The sequence below is a fragment of the Phytophthora infestans genome, genomic scaffold (assembly GCF_000142945.1).
Source record: "Phytophthora infestans T30-4 supercont1.6 genomic scaffold, whole genome shotgun sequence".
NCBI lineage: Eukaryota > Oomycota > Peronosporomycetes > Peronosporales > Peronosporaceae > Phytophthora > Phytophthora infestans.
The window spans coordinates 2266409-2289126 of record NW_003303753.1 but is presented as its reverse complement, the minus strand read 5'-3'; the positions used below and the strand labels follow the sequence as shown (position 1 = coordinate 2289126).

The following is a 22718-nucleotide window of genomic DNA, read 5'->3' as shown; positions in this document are numbered from 1 at the left end:
CAAGTGGAATCAAGAAGAGGAGCGACGTGCGTGGGAGTGTTGATATGCACCGACTCTGCACGGTTCGGCTAACCGGCGTGACGTTCTAAAATGGACCGGTCCCAAAGCGGTTAATCTGGTGGATGGCCAGGAGCACTGAAGTTTAGAGGACAGATTTAATTGACTTTAATCTACTCACTTCGGCATTTGCCTTTAACGACAACAACACTTTTGCATTTGGGGGTCCAGCTCCTTCAAACTGAAGCTGAGTTATACCCCTTCATATTTTAAAGGAGTTGCCTCTGTCCCATCTTCCCGAACACAAGCCTATTATAATGGCAATAATTTTCTAGACGAGCGTTTTCATTTTCGCTCGGTTTTTACAAGTGGAGCTGAAGTAACTGCTTGTGAGCATTTTTGAGTTCAACTCCGATGTCGACATAATTGCTATATCACTACACAACCAGCTAGTAATGCCCTCTATAGCTTTTGTAACCAGTGCTTCCTGATTTCTTTATCAGATTATTCCCGGTAGGACTACTGGAAACATCTTTTTAACCAGTGATATCGTGGGTAATGTTGAAAGATATAGCAGACAACAGTATTTCATGCTCATACTTACACTTGCCGACTCTCCCTCGTAAACCACCGGGCTCACTATCCAGCAGGTGCGTGCTATCTTCTTTAAGCCTATCCTCGACCCGAATGACGCTCCAGCTGGAGCCTACCGCTGGTGCTGTGATTTTGGTCGATTCAAACAGTTTTGCCTGCAGAACTTTGCGGTATGGTGCGCAAAATTAAGTACCGGGTATGTATTTAGCTGGTAGCCGATTAGTCATAATGTTTTGACATCTCCGTCCGACGACGCCACTTTTTATTTACAAGCTTTACTCCCATGTACTAGATCGCGTACGCTCATGCCGGGAGGGACTACATGGTCTAATATACACTGTAGGAGTGAACCTACGCGGGTTAATTGAGCTGAAATATCGAGACGATTTCGATGTGATTACAAATTTAAATGAAAGTGATCTGCTTGCCGTTGCCATTTTTCAACTTCAATGCATCGTATCCCGTAACTACAGTGGAATACACCCGTACGGGTAGCAGACAAAGTATACACCAGTGGAGTCATTCCTTTCATAGATTTATGCGTTTTGGTTTTGCTCTCAAACACCCCAGCGATTTGCCCAAGAGTATTCAAGCTAGGCAAATGCAAAGGCTAGCATCCTATTCCATTGTGATAAAACCACAATGAACCACGCCCAATTCTTTATAAACCTGATTCAACAAGTTTATTGCGGCATCGATTGTCAGACGAATTTGAGCGACGATTGTCAAAGCTACGGTGGACTAAAGGTCTCCTAGTACAGACATATTATAATGTCTATATGAATTTGAGCGACGATTGTGATGAGGGTCGAAGTAGAATACTGAAAAATTAGGGATCGGTTTTGCACATTACTTTTGTATTTCGCTGAAGAATCGAATTTTCTACATGTATTTCGTTGAAATCGGTGACGATTCTCTGCTTTTTTTTAACTTCTTCAAAAAGAAGTTTTCGGAGTAATATTTTGGCTTTACATTTCGACAGGCGGCGTGTCTTGTGTCTAGCGATAAGTGTTGTGCCCTTCTTGGCTTTAATGATGATGTACCAGCGAGCGTTCATATCCACCAGCTCGCTCTCGAATAGAGCGATATTGTCTCTAATGGTTTAAAGCAAGCATCGATAAAAGACCGTTTTATAATATGTTTTACTGATATTAAAAACTGGTTTAAAAAACGATTGTTCGTCTATAAAGCCGAGGGTTGACACTGCTCTTACTTAATAAAAAAAATGTGAAAAGGCCAACATTTTTACGCTTTTCTTCTGACAGCAACGGATCAAAAACGTTCATGTATTTTTATCAGCAGATCAAACATCGCCTCTAGTTATTGAGCGGCTATGTCGACCAATAATATAACATTTCTCGGAATGGGCGTACCCAATTTATATGACAGACAACATTTGCGTGCACTCAGATCTCCCGCCGATCAGTGTCGTAACACTGGTCGGCACGACACTGCCGTAACCACCGTACTGTACGTGCGTGCTAACGCCTTGCAGAGTGCACGTGACATATTATATAATTGAATTTCGTTGAGCCGAATTGCTTAGGCATCGAAAAATGCAATTTGTCCGCATCATTGTAAATACTGTCGATTCTGGCTCATGCGCCGTCAATTTATCGTATTACGCTCAAAGGAGCTGAATCTGTTGAGGTAGAGTGTTCTGGAAAAAGAACTTGCACATCTTTGCAATTATCTTCGATCTGCTTCGAGATGTGTAAAAGCTTAGTTTGAGAGCGGGTACGGTACTTCCTCACATTGTTATTAGTACCAGAGTTTGCCGGTAGTCTTTCAAAAAATATATACCGACAAAGTCCATCGGCGCAATTTCTTACCATAATTTTTACGTAGCCTAGAATCTACTGTGTCTACCTCAGCTTTAGCAATTTTTTAGAAAACAGAGATAGGCAGCACAGACTGCACCGACTTTCCCAAAGAAACGGGCAGTTTGTTTGACTGTTTGTCAACATGCGTGTACTGTACCATGTACATGATGCGGGGAAATTCTTGTCGTAGGGATACAGTACATGGGATGCTACCTGGGCCGCAGTTTCCGCACAACATGTAATTGCGTACCCTGTGTATTTAATTACATGTACGACAAAGAGCTTTATAATTCGTCTACCATGGCGAAAATTGTCAGTAGAATGATCTGAAATGTTGTATGCTCCCTCGGCAATTATCGGTGTACTATTTTAGTTTTTTTGGTTTTCTCCCTGTTTGGTAAACAGCAGTTTTTATATACTGCTCATCAGGAGCTGGAATCAATATGTTCTGCAAATAACGAAGTACGATGGCTCCTTATCTGCAGCAACGGATTTCTCGATTATTGCAGGGTTACCGAGTGCTATATTTTCTTACGATTTATACATTAATATTTTCAGACATGAAATTATTAAAGTGCTACAAAAACCTCGTTTCTGTTTGTATGGGGTTATTGCCTAGTGTCACAGCACAATTCACTCGCAGAACTGGAGCTGTAAAACCCCATTAATAATTGCCAAACATTAACGCGTGGAACAATTACTGCTGGCAAGTTTACAACGCTTCCGCGTACCCATCGCGGGTAGTGGTTGTTTGCGTGCCGTTCATGATGATGATGATGCCGGAACACATGGGCGGCGCCCGAACTGTAATTCCAAGCACCATCTGCGATGGGTACCTCCTCAACTCTATACTAAACACCATTTCCTTATGTTCTTGGTCAATATATTCGTTTTCACGTCGCCGCGTCGCGCCAAAAACCCAGTCTCTGTGGTGCTAACGACAAATCTCAAGAAGCCTCCAAGGCAGCACAAGCCGCCGACGGCTCAGCGAGGAAGCGTGGCCAGCAGCAGCAGCATGTACCACGGGGCGCCTCGAGACCGCGGGGACAAGGTGCCGCTTGAGTGTTCACCCTGTTCTTCTCTTCTCTTCCTTCCCCCCTCTCTAACCTTATTCTCTTCCCTTAATACTTCTAAATGTTCCAACCCAGAAGCGTCAACGCCTTACACCCCCGCCCAACGAAGTGTGGATGGAGGCCATCATGAGCAAGGGTAAGACGCCAGATGGATACATTCCTGCCTCGGCCGTCACGGCCAGTGGGGTGGCCACGTCTTCGGCTGCAGGTTGGCAAGGGAGAGCGAGAGCGCCGTCCGACTACCCTCAAGCGTCGGGTCCTCAGGGACCTGTGCAGTATCCGCACTACTCAACTGCCCCTAGCTACCAGGGAAGACTGGTAGAACGTCGTCCCTCGTATCAAGGGAGAGCGCCGGAGACTTACCAAGGGAGACCTATGGATCCAGGATATCAAGCGAGAATGGTGGACGGAGCAGCGACATATCAAGGGAGAACAGTGGACGGACCTAATGGCTATCAAGGTAGAGCGACGCCTGGTCCTGTCTATCAAGGTAGAGCGATGGAGAACTCTGCGGGGTATCAGAGTAGACCAATGGATGCAGGATATCAGGGAAGGATGGAGCCGCCGCCAGGTTACCAGGAGAGACCATCGGATGGACCAGTGGTGTACCAGGGGAGACTTGTCCAGGGCTCTCCAGCTTATCAGGGACGCGTAGCGGATGGATCTGCAGGAGGGAAGTCGTATCAAGGCAGGATGGTCGAGACGTCGTCGTCTTCTGGCAAGATGGCGGAGGACTACAAGAGGGAGAGGAAGTTGCCTCCGAGAGTAGAGGAAATGTTAAGAGAGCAGGTAAATCTGGACGAGTCGGTGCTGCATGACGCGTATGCTGTGGCGATGGAGGACTTGATCCCGGAAGAAGAAGCCAATTTTGTGGCTAAAGGACTGTGTCACTTGTGCGGAGCGAGTGACAGCCAGTTTATGCCAGTAGTGAATTTCTGTCCACATGGAGATGAGCAGCACTCGCTGTGTCGGGAACATTTGCGCAGCGTGTATAGAGTGCGACTGGAAGCGCTGTTTGTGGGCAGGAACGGCTCGGCGCCGAATCGTCGACTACTCCGCTGCTTGATCTGTACGCGCGGATGTCCGTGCACAAGGTGTACGGCGGAGAAAGGGGTGGAGGTGCAGAAATACAAACGCTATCTTATGGATACGCTACGTCGTAGTGGACAAGGGGCATTAATGGCGCCCAAGGACGACCGTGTTACTGCCGTTGCTGCTGCGAAAGCTGCATTGTCTGCCCCGGCCTCGGACGGTCGATTGACGTACGGGAGTGCTCCAAGTACGAGCTCTAGCGATGGTCGTCGATACGCTCAGTATCCACCCACACCTCCAGCAGAAGCCCGTCCTCCTATGCAGCGAGACGGACTACCAGCTCGCAGTGTGGAGGCAGGAAAAGCGTACGACGTACGCAGACAGATGCAGCTCAAGCAGGCCGAGAGTGACAAGGAACAGACGTCTCGAGACGGATATTCCCCCAGTATGCAGGCACAACCAAAGTCCCCGTCTCCTGTTCCGAAACGTGCAGCCAAGGATACGTCGTCTGGTATGCTCGCCGTGATGGCGGAATCCGCACAAGCTTCGGATCCTCGCGTGGCAGCTCGAGTCGCGTCGCCAAAAGTTGCGCACGCGGAATCGCCATCAGCAGCGACTGTTTTGAATTGTGCCGAGTCGGAGAAATCGTTGGTGCAGCTGTTGAGCTCGCTAAATCAAGGTGGGACCCCTGCGAGCTCAGCTGCGATGGATGCCAGTAGCCAGTCGAGCAAGGACAGCAGTCAACGTCCAAGTGATGCTCGCTACACTCACACGAACGGAATCGCAGCGAGAAGCGGAAGCAGCGGGAACACACAGAGTTCTGGCGATACTGAGATGGAGGCGTCTCCACGGACGTTCGCTGGACGTGGCATTGCTGACCGTCGCCGCCCAGATAAAAGTCCGTATCAGGATCAGTCTTCCACCAGCTCAGATGAATCCGACAGTCCGCGTCGTCCCACTGTTGGTGCGCGGCCGCTGGACCAGACGCCGACACGGAAGCGAAAGATTAGTGACAGTACCGCCGAGGACAGTCCGGCACCGCGTGGCTCGGAGGATATATCGTCACGTGATGCTTCCAAGGTTGTACGCCGTAACGATAGCGCTGCGAAAGAACAGAGTAATGACAAGAAGCCCCAACACAAGGCCCAGGTTAGTCCGAAGCTCAGCGCGAAGAGTGGGGAGAAGGAGATCACACAGAAGCCCGAAAGGAAGGAGAGCCATACGACGACTCCGCCGCCTCATCGTGGACCGGGTCGCCCTCGCAAACATCCTCTTCCTGAGGGAGTTGCCCCGCCAGTGAGGAAGAATGCACAAAAGCCGGCCCCTCCTGTGAAGAGGGGAAGAGGTCGACCCCCCAAGCGCCCGAAGCGAGTAAAACAGGATGACGAAGAGACGGAGGACGAGTCGTTCCGTCAAGAAGACGATGAGGGACAAGAAGACGACAGCGGATCGGACAGCGAACTGGACGCGAACTTAGATTTCTGCGAGGTTTGTCAGGGCGCTGGAGACCTCGTCTGCTGCGACAAATGTCCGCGTTCCTACCACTTGAAGTGTCTGCACATGACGGAGAATGATCTTCCAGAGGGCGACTGGCAGTGTGCGGAGTGCAAGAAACCGTCGCGGTTTGACGGATACTCCACTGCGGTGGCTGCAGAGCAGAATTTGCTGGACAGGTGTCTGAAGATTGTGGCGTGTTTGAAGTCGCACCCGTTCTCGAAGCCGTTCCTGACACCTGTGGAGAATGTGCCAATGTACACGCGGGTGGTGAAGCAGCCCATGGATTTGTCGAAGATCGAGAACAAGCTGAAGAAAGGCGCGTACGTCGTGGACAGCAACATGGCGGCGTCGGGTGCCAAGAAGCTGGATGTGACGCACTTCGCCAACGATATTCGACTGATGTGGTCGAACTGCAAGCTGTTCAATGACGACGGGTCTGGCATCACACGAGCGGCAGATATCCTGTCGGCCGGCTTCGAGCGCCTGTATAAAGAGTCTGTTGAGGCACCGTTGACTTCATGAGGTGCTGGAGAGGTTAGTGAGTCCACTTTTACGGCACATCGGAGCTACGTGGAAGTGGGTAACCAGAATTCATATGGGCCATCTGTGACGTTGGTATCTAAAAGGGTGTTCAACTAAGCCCAAAAACGACCTGATAAGTATGAGTGCGTGACCGACTTTTGCTATTATTATTACCTTTTTTGCGACTCTTTTTTGGTGTCTAAGTTTAACCCTTGCAGACTGGTAAAGGGACATTTTGCTAAACACCTACAGTCGCTGTGATCGTGATGGAGCTTGCGTTGGACGAAGAAGGTGCCCAGGTGACGGCTGTGACATCGTATGACCCGAGTTTCCCGCCGGTTAATATCTTGGATGGGTAGGTACTACTTTGTTGACAAGTGTTTGTTGCTGTTGCATGCAATTGCTAAAGTCACTTTGCTGATGAAATAGAGAACAATCGTCGAAATGGGTGACAACTGGAAGCTTTCCTCAAGAAATTGTAGTCCAATTGGCTACAACGGCGTCAGTTGTTCGTGCCAAAATGTGGACGCGAAATGCCAAGGAAGTGTCGATAGAATCTTGCAGCGGTCCGACGCCTACAAAATGGGTTAAACTTTTTGATTCAGGTAAGCAACATGAGAAAATTGCGTGTGTTTTTTTCACTTGATCACCAGCTGACCTTTTCGTGCAATTATTATTGCCAGAGTTGAAGGAGGCCGAAGGCGAAATGCAAATTGTTAACGAGAACGTCAAGCCGACTGATGCGTCCTTCATCAAATTCAAAATCGTCTCCGGCTGGGACGACTTTGTGGTCGTGCATCGGATCAGCGTGGAAGGCTCGAGCGCTCGAAGATAAAGCTGCTCTTTATAATTTGCTAAAATGCATCACTTTGACCATTTACTTTTTGCCAAAAAACGACGTGAGTGACTTCATACCAGTGCGGTCCACACTAGCCAACTTGCTCTTCTTCTTAGCGCTGGCTGCGGTGGACGGCGTTGGTCTCTTGGAGCCATTCTCGGGTGTCTGACGTCGGTCGAACCGCTTGAATGTGTCCTGTGGTGCCGCCTTAGCAACAACCTTGACTTCAACCATCTTGTTCACTCTGTAAACAGTACCATGCGTCAACATTACTACATGTTTCTTAGCTCTTGCAGTACCGTAACGTACCTGAACTTGTCGCAGAGTACGTCAATCCAGTCACTCGCAAGGTAATTGCCCACGATATCAATCGCTTCACGGTAATGTCGTGCAACATCTTCCTGCGCCACGGTACTGCTCGTTTCTTTTTTCTCGTATCCCGGTAGATTAACTTGGTCATCGACAGCTGCAGCTTTGGCATTTGCGTCTAGCTCCTGCTTTGCCAGCACAGCCGCCACCTTCTCCACTTTGGCGCTCAACCAGCTCGTAACTTTGCTCTCGTTAGCCTGAACGAAGAGATTGTCAACTCCTTCTTCGTCTCCAACCGCCTGTAGGTCACAGATCTTCTCAATCGTTTCTGACCGGAGCGTAGTGAGTTGCAACAGCCACGTGTTGCCATCCCGTGCCAGTAGATCGTAGACTGATGAGAAGCGGGTGCGCTGACCCCACGCCGCATCCAACAGCACGAAGAGTGCATCCACCGGTGAGAAGACCATCAACCCGCCATCTTGCAATACGCTATTGCCCACGAACCAGCTGCGCGCACCCTCGACGGGTTGCAGCTTCTGAAGCTCCAGGAGCTGGCATTTGCTTTTGTCCAAAGCCAATTGTCGCGTTCGAGTGGACTCTGCAGTGGGGCGGGAGGTCCACAGAGCAACAGAGAGAAGCGGGGCGTCCGTTGCGTCCGAATGGAAGCGCCCCAAGTTGACAGACGACGGCAACTCTGATGGTACTAGCGCGAGCAACTTGCGACCCATTTTGAACCAAAAAAAATTGCAGGAAGTTCGACAGAGTGAAGGTGTTTCCCGCCACAAAAAGATCAACTTTTGACAATTATTGCTGTGTACGCTTGGTGTACACGTTTGGCGCCATTTTGGTTTGGATGGGTCAGTAGCAAATTGCTCCAGCATGGCGAAGAAGGCTGTACCCAAGCAGAGCTCCATCATGTACGCGAGGCTTTATTCGTCTCATATTTGTACACTCACTCACTGACCTTCATCTGCGTGCACCATTATCAGGTCGTTCTTTGGCGCAGGTGCATCGCCGCCGGCCAAGAAGCGAAAACCTGCAGAAGACGATGCCGAGAAACCCGCCGCATCTCCTGTAAAGCCGATGAAGAAGGCAAAAGTGGAGAAGAAACAAGTACAAGAAGAAGAAGAAGTTGAAGAAGAAGAGAAGGATGAGCAGGTGGAGGAAGAGCCGGAGGACGTCGAGATGCAAGAAGAGGCGACGTCTGTGGATGTTGAAGAGCAAGACGAGGAGGACGAAGACGTTAAGAGCAAGACCAAGCGTACGTATCGACATAAAGAAGAGAGAGAGTGAAGGTCACATGACTCACGTTGCTTGTATTGCTGCTGCAGCTGGTCGGCGTCGTTTGCGTCAACGCGTCGTGGACGAAGAGGACGAGGACAGCGACTTGGATCTGGCCATGACGACAGACAAGAAAGATGCAAAGCAGGAGGTGATCGACATGACGTCGCCGACGTCGACACCGCAGAACGTCAAGAAGCAAGTGGCAAAGAAAGTCGTGACCCCTCTGAAGGCGGTCAAGAGTCCCAAGAAGGAGGCAAAAAAGAGTCCTACAAAGGAAGTGAGTGAAGAAGTCGAAGCTCGTGAAGAAGATGAAGAGCTTCAGCCGAAGAAAGAGGCCAAAAAGACTGAGAAGAAGAAGAAATCTGCTGCATCCAAGACGAGTTTCTTCACTGCCGCCTCCAGCACGGCCACGTCGACTTCATCTGATGGCAAGAAAGACGCCAAGGTCAAGAGCGAGTCAGCTACAAGCGACAAACAGACAGAAGACACCGACGAGCCTCGAGAGACGCCGTACTTTGAGCTAGCGCACTTGTTCTCCAAGATCGAACAAGTCACGGGTCGTCTCGTCATCCAGGACCTGCTCACAGCCTTCTTCCGCGGCGTCATCCGTCGCTCTCCCGATGATCTACTCGCCTGTATCTACCTCTGCGTCTGTGTGGACCTGGCGCCTCCGTTCGAGAACTTGAAGATCGGCATTGGTGACGCCATCCTCATGAAAGCCATCGGAGAAGCCACGGGCGCGAACCTCAAGTTTATTAAGGAGATGTATCACAAGGAAGGAGACCTCGGGAAGGTGGCGCAGAATGCGCGATCCAAGCAGAAGACGCTGTCGTTCGCGTCGCTTAAACCCGCGACGGCCAAGGGCAGCGGACTCACCGTGCAGCATGTGTACAGTCAGTTTGTCAAGATCGCCAAGATGACTGGGAACAACTCGCAGCAGCAGAAGTGCTCCATTATCAAGGGATTACTGGTCAAGTGCGAGAAGGAGAAGAAGGACAAGGGCGCGCAGACAGCTGCCGAGGGTGCCAAGTATATTATTCGAGGCCTTCAGGGCAAACTTCGCATTGGATTGGCTGAAAAGTCGATTCTGATGGGGCTGACGTACGCGTTCATGACTGACAAAGAGTACAAGGACAAGGACAAGCAGCAAGAGGCGCTTGCCTTCGTCAAGAAGGCCTTTGCCGAGTGTCCCAGCTACGACGCGTTGGTTGCTGCCTTTTACGAGGTCCAGAAGGAGGTTAAGAGCGCCCCGTTCCTCCGCGTCAAGGAGTTTGCCAAGGTGGCGGACAGGTGCGTGCTGACGCCGGGAACTCCAGTGTCGCCAATGCTGGCGCGTCCGACGAAGGCGTACGCGATGGTGTTCGATCGCTTCGAAGGCAAACCGTTCACGTGCGAGTACAAATACGACGGCGAACGCGCGCAGATCCACATCCTGCCGAACGGAGAAATTGCCATTTTCTCACGCAACTTTGAGAACTCGACCGAGCGCTTCCCCGACGTCAAACTGGCGATCACGAACGCAGCGAAGGAGGGCGTGGTGGACAGCTGCATCGTTGACGCCGAGGTGGTCGCTGTGGATCGAGCTACTAACAAGCGTCTGCCGTTCCAGATCCTGAGCACACGCTCGCGAAAGGTTTGTGGTGCTGTGTAAATACCCTGGCTTGAAGGTGGGTATACTGACGGCTTTGTTGTGACTGCCAGAACGTGAAAGTGGAGGATATCAAGATCCCTGTGTGCATCTACGCGTTCGACTTGCTGTTTCTGAATGGCGAGTCGTTCCTCGGAGTCCCGCTGGCCAGACGTCGTGAAAAATTGCGCGAGATGTTCGACGTGAAGCCCGGCAACTTTGAATTTGCCACTTCATTGGACGTTGAGGACGGCGTCGACGTCAAGGACAACCCAGAGGCGATGGAAGAAGCGGTGGACAAAGTCCGCAACTTCCTCGAGGAGGCAGTGCGTGAAAACTGCGAAGGTTTGATGGTGAAGACGCTGGAGAAGGAGGCGACGTACGAGCCAGCTAACCGCTCGCACAAGTGGCTGAAGCTTAAGAAGGATTATCTGGACGGTATCGGCGACTCGGCTGACTTGGTTCCGATTGGAGCGTTCTATGGTCGTGGCAAGCGCACGGGCGTGTACGGCGCGTACTTGTTGGCCTGTTATGACCCCGATACGGAGATGTTTCAACCGATTACCAAGCTGGGCACTGGGCTGTCGGATGAAGTGCTGAAGCAGTTTTACACGCAGCTCAAGGAGAAGGTCGTGGATAAACCTCCTAGTGACTATGCGATCGGCGAAGGGATCAAACCTGACGTTTGGTTCGAGGCGAGTTGTGTGTGGGAGATTCTAGGTGCTGATCTGTCCATCTCGCCCAAGTACACGGCAGCGATAGGTCTGGTGGCCAAGGATAGAGGCATCTCTCTGCGTTTCCCTCGCTTTATTCGCATCCGAGACGACAAGGACACGACGCAGGCGACCAACTCTTCGCAGGTACGACGTGGCTTGTATTATACTGTTATATGAGCAGACCACTAACGCCCGAGACCGTTGCATGTAGATTGCCGATCTGTACCGAGCCCAGGGTCTCACAACTTTGACTAATGGTGATGAGGAAGAGGACGACATGCTTATCTAGGTACAAATTGGCATTGATAACTCGTTTTTAAGACGCTCACCAAATCTAGCTCTGGAGCTGCATGTGTTGTTGCTAGTTGCTTGAACTTTATTGGGATTTTTGAGCAGCGAAACGCATCCAGGAAACGTCCCAGCAGTTTGGTTCGTGTCGCCTAATTATACAAAAGGTATGGCCGACCGAAGTACAATGTGGGGTGGGCCAATGCGTCGAACCTCGGAGCTCAGTGGACGTCGACATCACGACCAGCAGCGTCTGCTAGTGGAGCTGGAGCTGGACGACTCGCTTCGGTCAGGTATGGAGCACCGCGACAACAGGCGACCGAGCTCTGCTGGAGCCATCCGCCACAGTCGACACGTCCATCCTAGGTACGACCACCACAATATCGCTGAAGCAAGGCCACGCTTGCAGTCGAGGACTCCTACCGAGCGTCAGATGCAGCAAGCTCATGCCAAACGCCTTTCCAGTCCACACAAGCTCAAGAAACAGGTGCTTGGCTCTCGACACACTTCGACTGCTCTCCACGCGTCACAGCGCGTGACGCGTTCGTCCTCGCTAGACAAATCGCCGGCTCAACTTGTGGTCGAGTCGGTCCAACAGAACATCCACCTGCGCGACCAAGTGATGGCGCATTTACAGCAAGAACTGATGGGCGTGTTGCCTTTGCATCGCGCGTCTCATGTGGAGAAGAACGTGCCGCAACGAGTGGTCAAGCTGCTCAACAGGATGCGCAGTCTGTCGCTCGCAGTGGTGGAAGCTGTCGTGTATCTGAGCAGCGAACTTGGAGCGTCAAGTATGATTACCAGGAGCTACGAGCACGAGATTCTGGAGCAGGATTTCTACAGATACTTGCTGCAGATGGCGTCGTCCGACACGGAGTTTCTAGCGTGTTCTCCGCAGCTCCATCGTTTTTTTGAAGACTTTGACGTCAGCTTGGCGAGAAACCCTTTCGTGGATGGATTATCTCTGGATTCCTCGGAGGTTTTGCTCTGTGCCTGTCATCAAAGTGCTACGTCCAGTGGGTTATTCTGCTCTGCGTCGTCGTCGTCGTCGTCGCTGCTGAAATTATTGACGCAAAGGCTCGAAACCTTCGCGCTCCAGACTCAACGATATCTTCCCGGCTGGCAGGTGTTACCGGCAGCGCGTGTGGCGGCGGCATTACTGCATCTCATGGATCTGGAGACCCGTTCGAATGCTGTTCAGATGCTTCCGAGGTATCTGCAGTCGCACAGTGGCTACAGAACGCATATTCACAGACCTGATGAGACTTCTCATGACTACGGTACGTTTGGGCATGACAGGATACAGCGGCTGGATAGACAGGACTCGCAAGCGTATTTTAGAGATGACGAATCACTTCAGAGTGACGGATCTGTGCTGGAAGCGTGGACTGGCTCGCCACCAGCGAAAGCTTCGGATGGAAGGACTTTGCACAAGGCAAGAGCGTCCAGTCTTGCTGATGAGCCTCAAGAGAAGAATACCAGCAAAGTACCGACGCCATCTTCGGCGTGGACGGAGCTGCCAAGTCCTAAAGACCAGAACTCTGTGAGATCAGATGCATCAAGGAACTCGACGACTGAGACTGATGCCAATGTGGCAAGTACGCGACTGATCCCGCTGTTGAACACCGCTGCAATTGCAAAGTCGTCGAGTTCGTTGGATAAATCTGGATCCCAAAAGAAAAGCAGAACTGCTAAGGCGACTTTCGCTGATGCCGGAGTCCAAATGAGTCAATTAAACACCCCGATAGTGGCAACGACGCAAACAACCAGCAGGAGTTCGTCCGGACGGTCACTTCAAGATGAAGAAGGTAGGGAGTCTTCGGTCTCAGTCATTGACGTGGACGTTGTACCAGCGTTAAATGGCGAGAACTTAAATCCCGTCACGGAGCCGTCGGTCCTACCACGCGATACGGTCGAAGAGAGGCTGAATCGCTTAGTTAACGCTATAGAAACGGCAGTCCCTGACGAGTGCGAGGCAGAGGACATCCGTGAAGCCGAACCAAGCGACGATAACGCGTACGAGTGCGACTTTGAGTACTCGTCCGACTCTGCGTTGTCCAGTATCGCGATGGCGTTGCAGATGCTGCCAGACTTCTCGCTTTCGTCTACTGAATCCCCGCGTGCCGATGAAGTTTCAACCTTAGCAGAAACAGTACCGCTTATTGAACCGCAAGGCTCCGCTATCGTGTTACTCCCGAACACGACAGCGTCAAATGACTACACAACGCCTACGTCTACACTGCTCGAGCTTGGTATCTGTGTGGAATCTAGTCGAACTGGACGTGAAAGTGTCGACCAGAAAGTACAGACGCCCACAACACAAGACGATGAGTACGCGTACTCATCAAGCACCGCTATCTCGAGTATTGCGATGGCTTTGAGTCTACTGCCTGGTGTCTCGAGAGGTGACATTTTCTCTGCTCCTGACGTTCAAGTAGATGCAGACTCTCTCAATACCGACCGCTCTCTCGTATCTCAAGTGGAAGGATGTTCAGTCGAAGCGGACGAAGGCTTAATGGGCGAGATCTCTGCTATCTCAGCTCATAGCAACGTCTCTGTGGAGCTGATCACCCAGCCGATTCATCTGCTGCCTTTGGCCCCCCGTGGCTTTGACCTGACAAGTGAGAGAACGGCGAATTCGTCTTCTGTATCTTCTCGAAGCATGTTGTCGAACTTGCCACCGTCAGCAGCAGCAAATCTCAAAGCTGACGTTAAAGAGGAAGGCTCCGAGTTGAACCGCATCTTCTCGCTCTGTCGCGACATCCAAGTGGCGGCATTCGACATGAGTCATTGGGTATCGCAACGAGAAGTGGAGGAATATATCCAGTCAGCTGCTCAGCCATTCTCTTGTCTTTTGGGCTACGCATCGCCCACTGTCCAAAGCGTGTCCAAAGCGGACAACGCTCCTAAATACTTGGAACGCGAGCTAAAGATGCTGAAAAGGAACATCGCATCGTGGAAACGTTGGGTGGTTGGTCACAAACGAGCTAAAGTGGTGGTGCGTAGACTGGTGGCACGACGGAAAATCCGAATGTTTGTGCTTGACCATCATCGAAGACGTAAACAAGCTCGTTCCTACGAAGAGAATCGTCGTCGGCTCCTCGCAGCAACGCGAATTCAGCGAAACTGGAGAATATTCCGCCACTATATGACCGTAGCGCAGCGACAAGCTGACTTTCGCGCTGTTCACATGACATTTCATCGCGCGCGGTTCTTCGTGGGGATCTCAAGACGACGACGTCGACGCGAAGATGCAAAGGAGAGAATCGTGCGGTGGTGGAGACGTCAGCGTCTCCTTATCAAGAAGAAGGAACAGCGATACGAGAGAATCGCTCGAGAGCGAGAGCGACGAACGAGGGCGTTCAGGGATATTCAGAAGTTCTTGAAGGAAATTCTACTGCGTCGCAAGCTGAAGGCGACTCAGGAGATGACCAAGAAGATTCTGTTCAAGGAGCAGCTCAAGTGGACGAAGGCGAGGCGAGATATGGAGCGTACTATGAAGCTTGATTCCAAGCATCGGATCGAACTGATCGCCGATATGAACGCGAGGTTCGCAGACCTCGATCGCAAGTGGAAAGCTTCCGAGTATGAGCGACTACTGCTGCTAACGCACCACGAGCGCGTGGTGCAGCAGCAACAGCAAGCTGTTGAGGTACGAAAGAGACGCCTCGCAGCACTGAAGATCCAGATGTTCTTCCGTCTCTGTCTTCTGCACGAGAAGCTGCAACGAGTTGAAATGGAGAAGAGAAGCTACAACTTTAAGTTTAAAGAACAGGTACTCACCAAGGAGAAGCTGGACGTTGACAGTCGACAGCGTATCGGTAAGACTCGTACTCAAGTGCGAGTACTGGAGCGCAAACTTGACCGGATGTCACGAGAAGCGACTCACACGGACGCTCAGCATCGTCAAATGCTGCAAGCGCATCAAGAGCGCGAACGGATTTCTCAAGAACGCGTCGCGAGACAGAAGATCAAGGCGTTTATGGACGCGCGGACGCTCTGTAGACGAGCAGAACGTGAGCGACGAAGACTTTTGCTGCATCAAACACAGCTACAAGCCGAGAAGACGGAGAGTGAGTTCATGTCCAGTGAAGATCAGCTGGAGCAGCGTCGAACTGCTGTCTCCATTGCCTGTGATCTTCAGCAGCGCTTATCGGAGATGGAAACGCGTTCAGAGGCTCTGCAGGCTGCTAGGAATCTGTTGGCAGTAGAGAAGGAGGAGCAAGCGCGGCAAGCTGCACTGGTCTTAGAGCAGAGCAGAGTCCAAGCGAGTATGCACCTGATAGCGTCCTGGGTATCCGGACGAGTACAGCTCTCTAAAGTTCATAAGGAGCAGGCTGCTATCAGAGCACTGGCAGCGCACGACTTGGAGCAGGAGAAGCGACACCAACGCCACATGATCGAAGCAAAGAACAGCGAGATCTCCTCGATCAAGGCGACGAACTTGCTGCACCAACGCATCAGCCAGCAGCGCAACCACAAAACAGTGGAACTGATTCAAATCCAGCACAAGCAGAAGGCAGCACTGGACAAGTCGATCGCTGAACGTACGCGAGCTCAGCTGGTGCAGATTATTATCCAGCTGAAGCTTCTGACTGAACGAGAGAGTGACAGAGGCATCAGCCTAGGCTTAGCCAGTGTGGCGCAGCTCTGCAAGACGCAGGTGCACACATTCGCGAGGTTGAAACACTTGCGGAACATGAATTATGCTCGGAGAATTCAACGCGTTTGGCGACGATATATGGGAATTAAACGTGCGCAACAACTAGCACTGACTCAACTAGAAGCCAAGTGCCAAGCAGTGGCTCGAAGGATTCAGGTGTGGTGGAGAGACTGGCTTGAAGCACAGCGAAGACGAGAAGAGCAGCGCTTGGAGTCGATTCGAGCTCGCGTCAATGCTCGAAAAATTCAAAGAGTGTGGAGGCGATGGGTCCAACGTGAGCGAGAGCGAAGACAGGAACAGCAAGTAGCGTTTAACGCACATCTGGAAGTGATTCGAACTCGAGCCAATGCACGCAGAATTCAGAGCGTGTGGAGACGTTGGGTGAAGCGTGAGCAAGAGCGAAGGTTGTTGTTCTCACAGCACGTCGAAGCGATACGTCGAAGAGCTAGCGCTCGTAAGATTCAAGCGGAATGGAGACGATGGATTCAAGGCGAACGAGCGCGAAGACACGTGCAGCGATTGGCGTTTGAAGCGCAGCTGAAAGTCTGTCGAATTCGAGCTAACGCGCGTAAGATCCAGCGAGTTTGGAGACGGTGGGTACTCGAGAAGAAGCTGCGAGCACGACGACGTGCTCATCGCGCTGTACTCTCAAGTACTGTTCGTATTCAGAGATGGTGGAGAACGTGGCGAAAGACGCAGCGAGTGAAGGCGACACGGACGCGTATCCTGCACAATGCGTGTGCTCAAGTGATCCAAAAGAAGTGGAGGGAGTGGCAACGACGGCGAAATGCCAAGCGAGCACGACAACGACTTCGAATCCAGCGAGAATGCTGCGCTAAAAGGCTGCAGAAATGCTGGCGAAGCTGGCGAGACTGGAGCTGTAGACGAGAGGAGAGCGCTAAGAGGATCCAGACACGATGGAACAAGTGGCATAAGGAGAAGCAGAATGCTGAACGTAAACGGAAGGAGCAAACGGTGGCAGCTACTCGGATACAGCGAAGATGGCGTCGACGGTTGTGTAGACGGCAGTACGAGAAGGAGAAAGCACGAAAGCAGAAGCAAAAGCGTGAAACTTGTGCTGTCAAGCGGATCCAACGAGTCTGGAGATGCTGGCGTAAGCGATCAGTAGAGAAGGCGGAGCGAGAACAACAAGAAAAAGAAGAACGCGCAGTGGCTGCTAGAATTCAGCACAACTGGACAGCAAAACTATCGCGTCGAAACAAGCAGGAGGCTGAGCGTAAACGGCACATCGGAGCTCAGCGCATTCAGGGGAACTGGCGTCGATGGCGTCGTCAGCAAGAAGTGAAGCGAGCTAGGAAACGAGAGGTGGAAAGCCAGCGTGTCAGCGCGATACTTTTTCAACGGACATGGAAGAAATGGCACGAGCAAAGACGCCAGATTTGTGCTGTCTTGGCCATTCAAAAGCAGTGGAGAGCGCATCATGCTGCAGTTCAGAGCCACAGTGAAGTGGAGAGAACCCAACAGGAAGACGAACGATTTCAACAGGTGGAACAGATACGCAACGCTAGCTCGTTGACCATCCAGCGGACTTGGGGACTTCGACAGCATCGACGTAAGATGGAGCGACAGCGTGTTCAGCACGAGCAGCACATGGCTGCGCTTAAAATCCAGACGCTGTGGCTCAAGTGGCACCACGAACAAGAGGAAGAACTGGAGCGCGAACGCATTCGACAGGAGCAAGACGAGAGCTCTCTGAAGATCCAACGGAGCTTGGGGATCTCGCATCGGCGACGGAAAGTGATCGAGATGCGTCTTCGACACAAGCAGAATTTAAACGCGTTGAAGATCCAAAAGCACTGGAGACGATGGCGGTATCTGCGTCTTGAGCAGCGAACGAAAGGTGGAGACGCTGGACTCCAGAAACGTAAACGCAGTAGTGCGACGACGGCCTTCAACCAAGCTGGATATGAGCTAGAGCGGCAGCAGAAACTCGAGACGATCACCGAGAGATCGTATGGACAGTGCATCGCACGTGCAGTCAAGAGATACCATCAGAGTCGACGACAGGCGAGAGCTGCGACGAAAATTGAGGCGGTCTGGAAAGGCTGGCTGTACCGGGGTCTGTACCTGCAAGCAGTGGAGGCGAAACACGCCGAGGACGTGCGTCAATACCAACTCCTGATCTCAGTGCTCGCAACCAAAGTGCAAGTGTGCCGGCGACAGTGGAACGTTGGTATTCGACAAGCGAAGCGCGCAGCTGCGAAGAGCGAGGAACTGCGTTTAATCCAACAAGCCAAAGCGCTCGAACGGAAGCTGATAGCGGCTAAGCGCACGTTGGCAGCGAAACGCATACAACGAGCATTGGTTTCTCGACGGAGACTAATTGCGACGACCGGGGTGTCCCACAGAGCGGTCGTGGAGAGGGAGAACGAGGTTGAACTCGAGACAGCGATTGACAGAGTAGAGGAACGAGACGCAGCAGTCCAGTCTCTCATTGAAGAGCATACGCCGACGTCGATCGAGTCGCAGGAACGGAATTTGCAAGAACTGTCGATAGGAGAGGAACTGGAGATAGTAGAGCCAACGGAGAAGCCAACAGATGTGTCTCGTGATGAAGAAGCTCAAGTGGATGTGGTGCATAGTGCTGTGGAGTCGACTGTCGTTGACTGGAGCCACCGACAGCTTCCTCACATTTTATCACGCAGTGTGAACCAGGTTTTGTTCTGCCATGAAGCAGCCACGGTACTGCAAAAGTGTGTGCGAGGACACCAGCGACGGCAGCAGATGCACTTTCACTTCCAGCATTCGTTTACCACTTCAGGTGGGGCGGCCAACCACGAACACTTTCACTTCTACTTCTGGAGAGCCCGTGCCTGGTTGGATTGGAACGTAGCCAAGTCCTCAACAGCCGAGACCAACCCGAACGTCTCCATCCTACGTCTTCGCTTCGACGAGCTCCTGACGCGTAACTTGTTGCAATTATTCGAGCCAAGTAACGAATATTTGACGTCAGAGATTCAGCAAGTCCTGCATGAACTCGCGAGCGATGCCTGGCACGTTGTCCAGTCTCCAGTCTGCATGGAACACAATACTAACCCGAGGCCTGAACTGCGCTATCACGACGTCGGAGAACTGGAGTTACCTCTATCTATCAAGCTGATGCAACACATGGAGCAGCAACATGCTCAAACCGGACGTCAGCAGCTCTTAAAAGTCGATACAAGTGTCCAAGAACGTCCAGTCACTTCGCCGCGCGCACAGAACGCAGGAACCATCTTCACAGCGGTAGAGGCCGCATCATTGGAAGCCGCGACGTTTCTTCAGCAACAAGGAGCAGATCTCGGAGCTCTCGACCCAAAGACACAACGCAATGCCTTCCATCTCCTGTCGTTTTCCAAGGAGAACCATCGATCGCGAGCTGAAGTACTGGACTTCTTGCTTACCTGTGGTGCGACCATAAACGTCAACGCTGTCGACTGCAACGGTGAGACGCCGTTGATGTTGTACGCGTCGCTAGGGCACCTCGAGTTCATGCAGAAGCTGCTGCAACATGGCGCGGACCTGCGACTGACCAACAATCAAGGCCAGAATGTGCTGCATCGCGCGTGTCAACAAGACCAAGTGGAGATCTGCGGCTTCTTGCAGCAACTTATGCTCAAAGACTCCATCGCAGAGACGCCTATACCCGAGACGATGGCGTCTTTCGTCCCGACAGCACTCACGCTGCACACACCCGACAAATCGGGTCGGTATCCACTGCATTATCTCGCTGGAATGGGGTTCGTCGAGTGTGCCAAGCAGTTGATCGTGCTCACCGAAGCGAATTTCGAGTGGAATCGTCTGCTCCATGCGCACGGCGACGCAGACGGCCGCACAGCACTGCACTTGGCTGTTCTCTCGCATGATGTGGCTATGACTGCTTTCCTCTTGACCCCTGGAGGAGGCTGCGACGTCCATGCTGTCGACGAGTTACATCGGTCTGCCGTGCACTACGCAGTGGACTCGAACGCTGCGCTTCAGCTGATGACTCGCTTGGTGCAACATGGAGCCAACGTGAACGTCGCCGACGAACGAGGCGACACGCCGCTGCATTGGGCGGCGTTTGCAGGTCGTGCTACAGTGACCCAGACCTTGTTATCCCTTGGAGCTGACCCGACGTGGAGTAATTGCGACTGGGAGACGCCGGCGCAGATCGCTGCCGCGTATGGCCAACTGGAATGTATGCGGCTGCTGCTTCAAGCACAGCGGAAAGCTGGCGCTGCGGAACAAGAGAAACTTAAACGTCCAGCGAGTGAGAAGACGGCGCTGGAGAGACTGGAGGAAGCTGTGCAGGAGCTGCATCAGCGTCAGGCGTCCATGCACTCGTTTCGTGTTGATCAAGACGCGTCTCCTCTAGTCGAGCAAGCACAAACAGGGTATTGGGAGGAGCTGCATCAAGACGTGCAGCTCGTGGAAGAGAGCGGGCAGTTCTCGTCCGAAGACGAGCAGGAGTTTCTCTTCGACTGAGGATCATTTTGAGGGTCAGGGAACATTGTGCTTTGTTGTCGCCTTACCTAGTAGGATAAGCAGCCAAGAGTTTGACCTTGGGTGATTCTCCTAAGCACTAAAGAGTTTTGGCTACTGTTGCGCACGTCGAATAGCACACTGGAGGGTGTTTTTGAGTAGCATGGCTACAGTCATGGGGCCGACGCCTCCAGGCACAGGCGTGATGGCATGTACGACTTTTACTGCTGCGTTGAAGTCCACGTCGCCTACGAGACGGTATCCGCTCTTCTTGGTGGCGTCCTCAAGTGGGTTAATACCCACGTCGATGACCGTTGCGCCCGGTTTGATCCAATCTCCTTGGACGAAACACGGCCGTCCGATGGCTGCGATGACGATATCCGCCTCTAGCACACGCGCCTTAAGGTCACGAGTGTGTGAGTGGCACATGGTGACTGTAGCATTGCGATGCAGACACAGCAACGACACAGGCAGACCCACAATCTGACTGCGACCCATCACGACGACGTGTTTGCCCTCTAGAGGGATCTTGTAGTGGTCCAGTAGCTCCAGACAACCGGCAGGTGTGCAAGGTAGGGCGAATGAAGGCACTAGCTGAGCTTTGGTAGTTGCGTACTGGAAGAGCTTGGCGTGGCTCTCGGGGTGCAGGCCGTCCACGTCCTTATTGGGGGCAATAGTGGCGAGAATGGCGCTTTCGTCGCAGAAAGATGGTAGCGGGAGCTGTACGATGATGCCGTCTACGTCCTCGCGGTTGTTGAGCTGCTTGATAATGGCCAGCAGCTCGCTGGTTACGCTCTCCTGAGGTTTATCGTCCAATGCGATTGCGATCTTCCAGGACGTAATACCGACAGCAGTGCACGCCTTCTGCTTCATCCGCACGTACGTGGCCGAGTCTTTGCGGGAACCCACGACCATAACTGCCAGCCCCACGGAGCGACCGTAGCGCTGCTTAAAGTCGACACATTGAGGCTGCAGCTGCGTGCAGATTGCGTCGCTTGTGGCCTTGCCATCCAGTAGAATGGGAGACGCTGCCACTGCCATAGTCACAGACTTGATCGCAGGTTGAACAATGACGACTACCGGGATTCGCATTCAAGAGGCCCCCTTTTAATTCGATAGTAGCTGTTTAGACAGGTGCACATGCTTTTACGCGTTTTGATTGGTTGAATACACGATTAGATTGCGCTTTGGCTCTACGTGTGCCATACTCGACCATGTTGCTGGAGATCGGGCGCTTCGTGTTCCTGGCGCTTACAGACGCGGCGATGCTGCCGGCGCTGGACGTGATGAAGCGCAATCGCCGCCACTTTGAGTTGTTCATCGGGGTGCTGCAGCTTATCGTTGCGTTCAGCTTTAATGCTGCCGAGGCCTTTGCCACGCAGCTGTTCCTGAGAGAGGATCAGTGGCACTTTATCTCCGACGTGTTGTCCATCTCGTACTTCCTGCTGCTCTGCGTGCATCTCATGGGCTACAAGGACGAGAGCCACAACATCGTACTGCGTTACGTGGCGTTTGCAGGCGCCTGGCTCTTCAAGACCAAGGACGGATGGGACTCGACACTGTATGAAGGATTTCTCGTGGTCTGCTACCTGCTCGGCCTTATATATCGTCGCGTCCTCACGCCCAGCAGCGACATTTCCCCTTTAAACAAGCAGAACGCGACGTACGCAGTGGGATGCCTGGCTGGGGCGACTATTGTGGGCTTCATCGCTATCTTCTTGGAGAGCGACGAGAGCCACACGGCTCTGGGACTCGCCAAGGGCGTCATGCACGTGATGGGCGGTGCTGCTTTCTACTACGCGTGGCAGTCTGTGCCCTGTATGGATTCCAAGAAGGATGACATCATCCCCACGCACAGTTCGTTCGTGTAGAGCAAATGTAACTGCGTCAACGAAGAACTTCATTGCGTTGGCTTCTCTTTACTCCGTCTGCTGCACGAACAATTCATAGAGCGTCTCAATTGGCTTCACGTCGGTCTTCTTCGAGATCTA

General features: G+C 52.2%; 6 protein-coding genes across 6 annotated transcripts; 4 read left to right on the top strand and 2 right to left on the bottom strand.

The window, feature by feature from the left end:
* Positions 1–3178: 3178 nt before the first annotated feature.
* On the top strand, positions 3179–6538 carry PITG_04712 (uncharacterized protein; the record flags this gene model as incomplete). The annotated part of the gene is made up of 3 exons (XM_002905399.1): positions 3179–3220; positions 3367–3465; positions 3563–6538. 3 exons carry the CDS (start codon positions 3179–3181, stop codon positions 6536–6538), a joined length of 3117 nt encoding a protein of 1038 aa, XP_002905445.1.
* Positions 6539–6804: 266 nt separating this feature from the next.
* On the top strand, positions 6805–7373 carry PITG_04711 (uncharacterized protein; the record flags this gene model as incomplete). Its single annotated transcript, XM_002905398.1, has 3 exons — positions 6805–6893; positions 6968–7143; positions 7222–7373. 3 exons carry the CDS (start codon positions 6805–6807, stop codon positions 7371–7373), a joined length of 417 nt encoding a protein of 138 aa, XP_002905444.1.
* Positions 7374–7415: 42 nt separating this feature from the next.
* Positions 7416–8413, bottom strand: PITG_04710 (uncharacterized protein; the record flags this gene model as incomplete). The annotated part of the gene is made up of 2 exons (XM_002905397.1): positions 7416–7595; positions 7682–8413. 2 exons carry the CDS (start codon positions 8411–8413, stop codon positions 7416–7418), a joined length of 912 nt encoding a protein of 303 aa, XP_002905443.1.
* Positions 8414–8564: 151 nt separating this feature from the next.
* On the top strand, positions 8565–20730 carry PITG_04709 (DNA ligase, putative; the record flags this gene model as incomplete). The annotated part of the gene is made up of 6 exons (XM_002905396.1): positions 8565–8602; positions 8675–8946; positions 9017–10602; positions 10671–11456; positions 11524–11569; positions 11768–20730. 6 exons carry the CDS (start codon positions 8565–8567, stop codon positions 20728–20730), a joined length of 11691 nt encoding a protein of 3896 aa, XP_002905442.1.
* A 111-nt stretch (positions 20731–20841) lies between these two features.
* Positions 20842–21768, bottom strand: PITG_04708 (bifunctional folD protein; the record flags this gene model as incomplete). The annotated part of the gene is made up of 1 exon (XM_002905395.1): positions 20842–21768. The coding sequence occupies one exon, from the start codon at positions 21766–21768 to the stop codon at positions 20842–20844; it is 927 nt and encodes a 308-aa protein (XP_002905441.1).
* Positions 21769–21941: 173 nt separating this feature from the next.
* On the top strand, positions 21942–22598 carry PITG_04707 (uncharacterized protein; the record flags this gene model as incomplete). The annotated part of the gene is made up of 1 exon (XM_002905394.1): positions 21942–22598. One exon carries the CDS (start codon positions 21942–21944, stop codon positions 22596–22598), a length of 657 nt encoding a protein of 218 aa, XP_002905440.1.
* Positions 22599–22718: the final 120 nt, after the last annotated feature.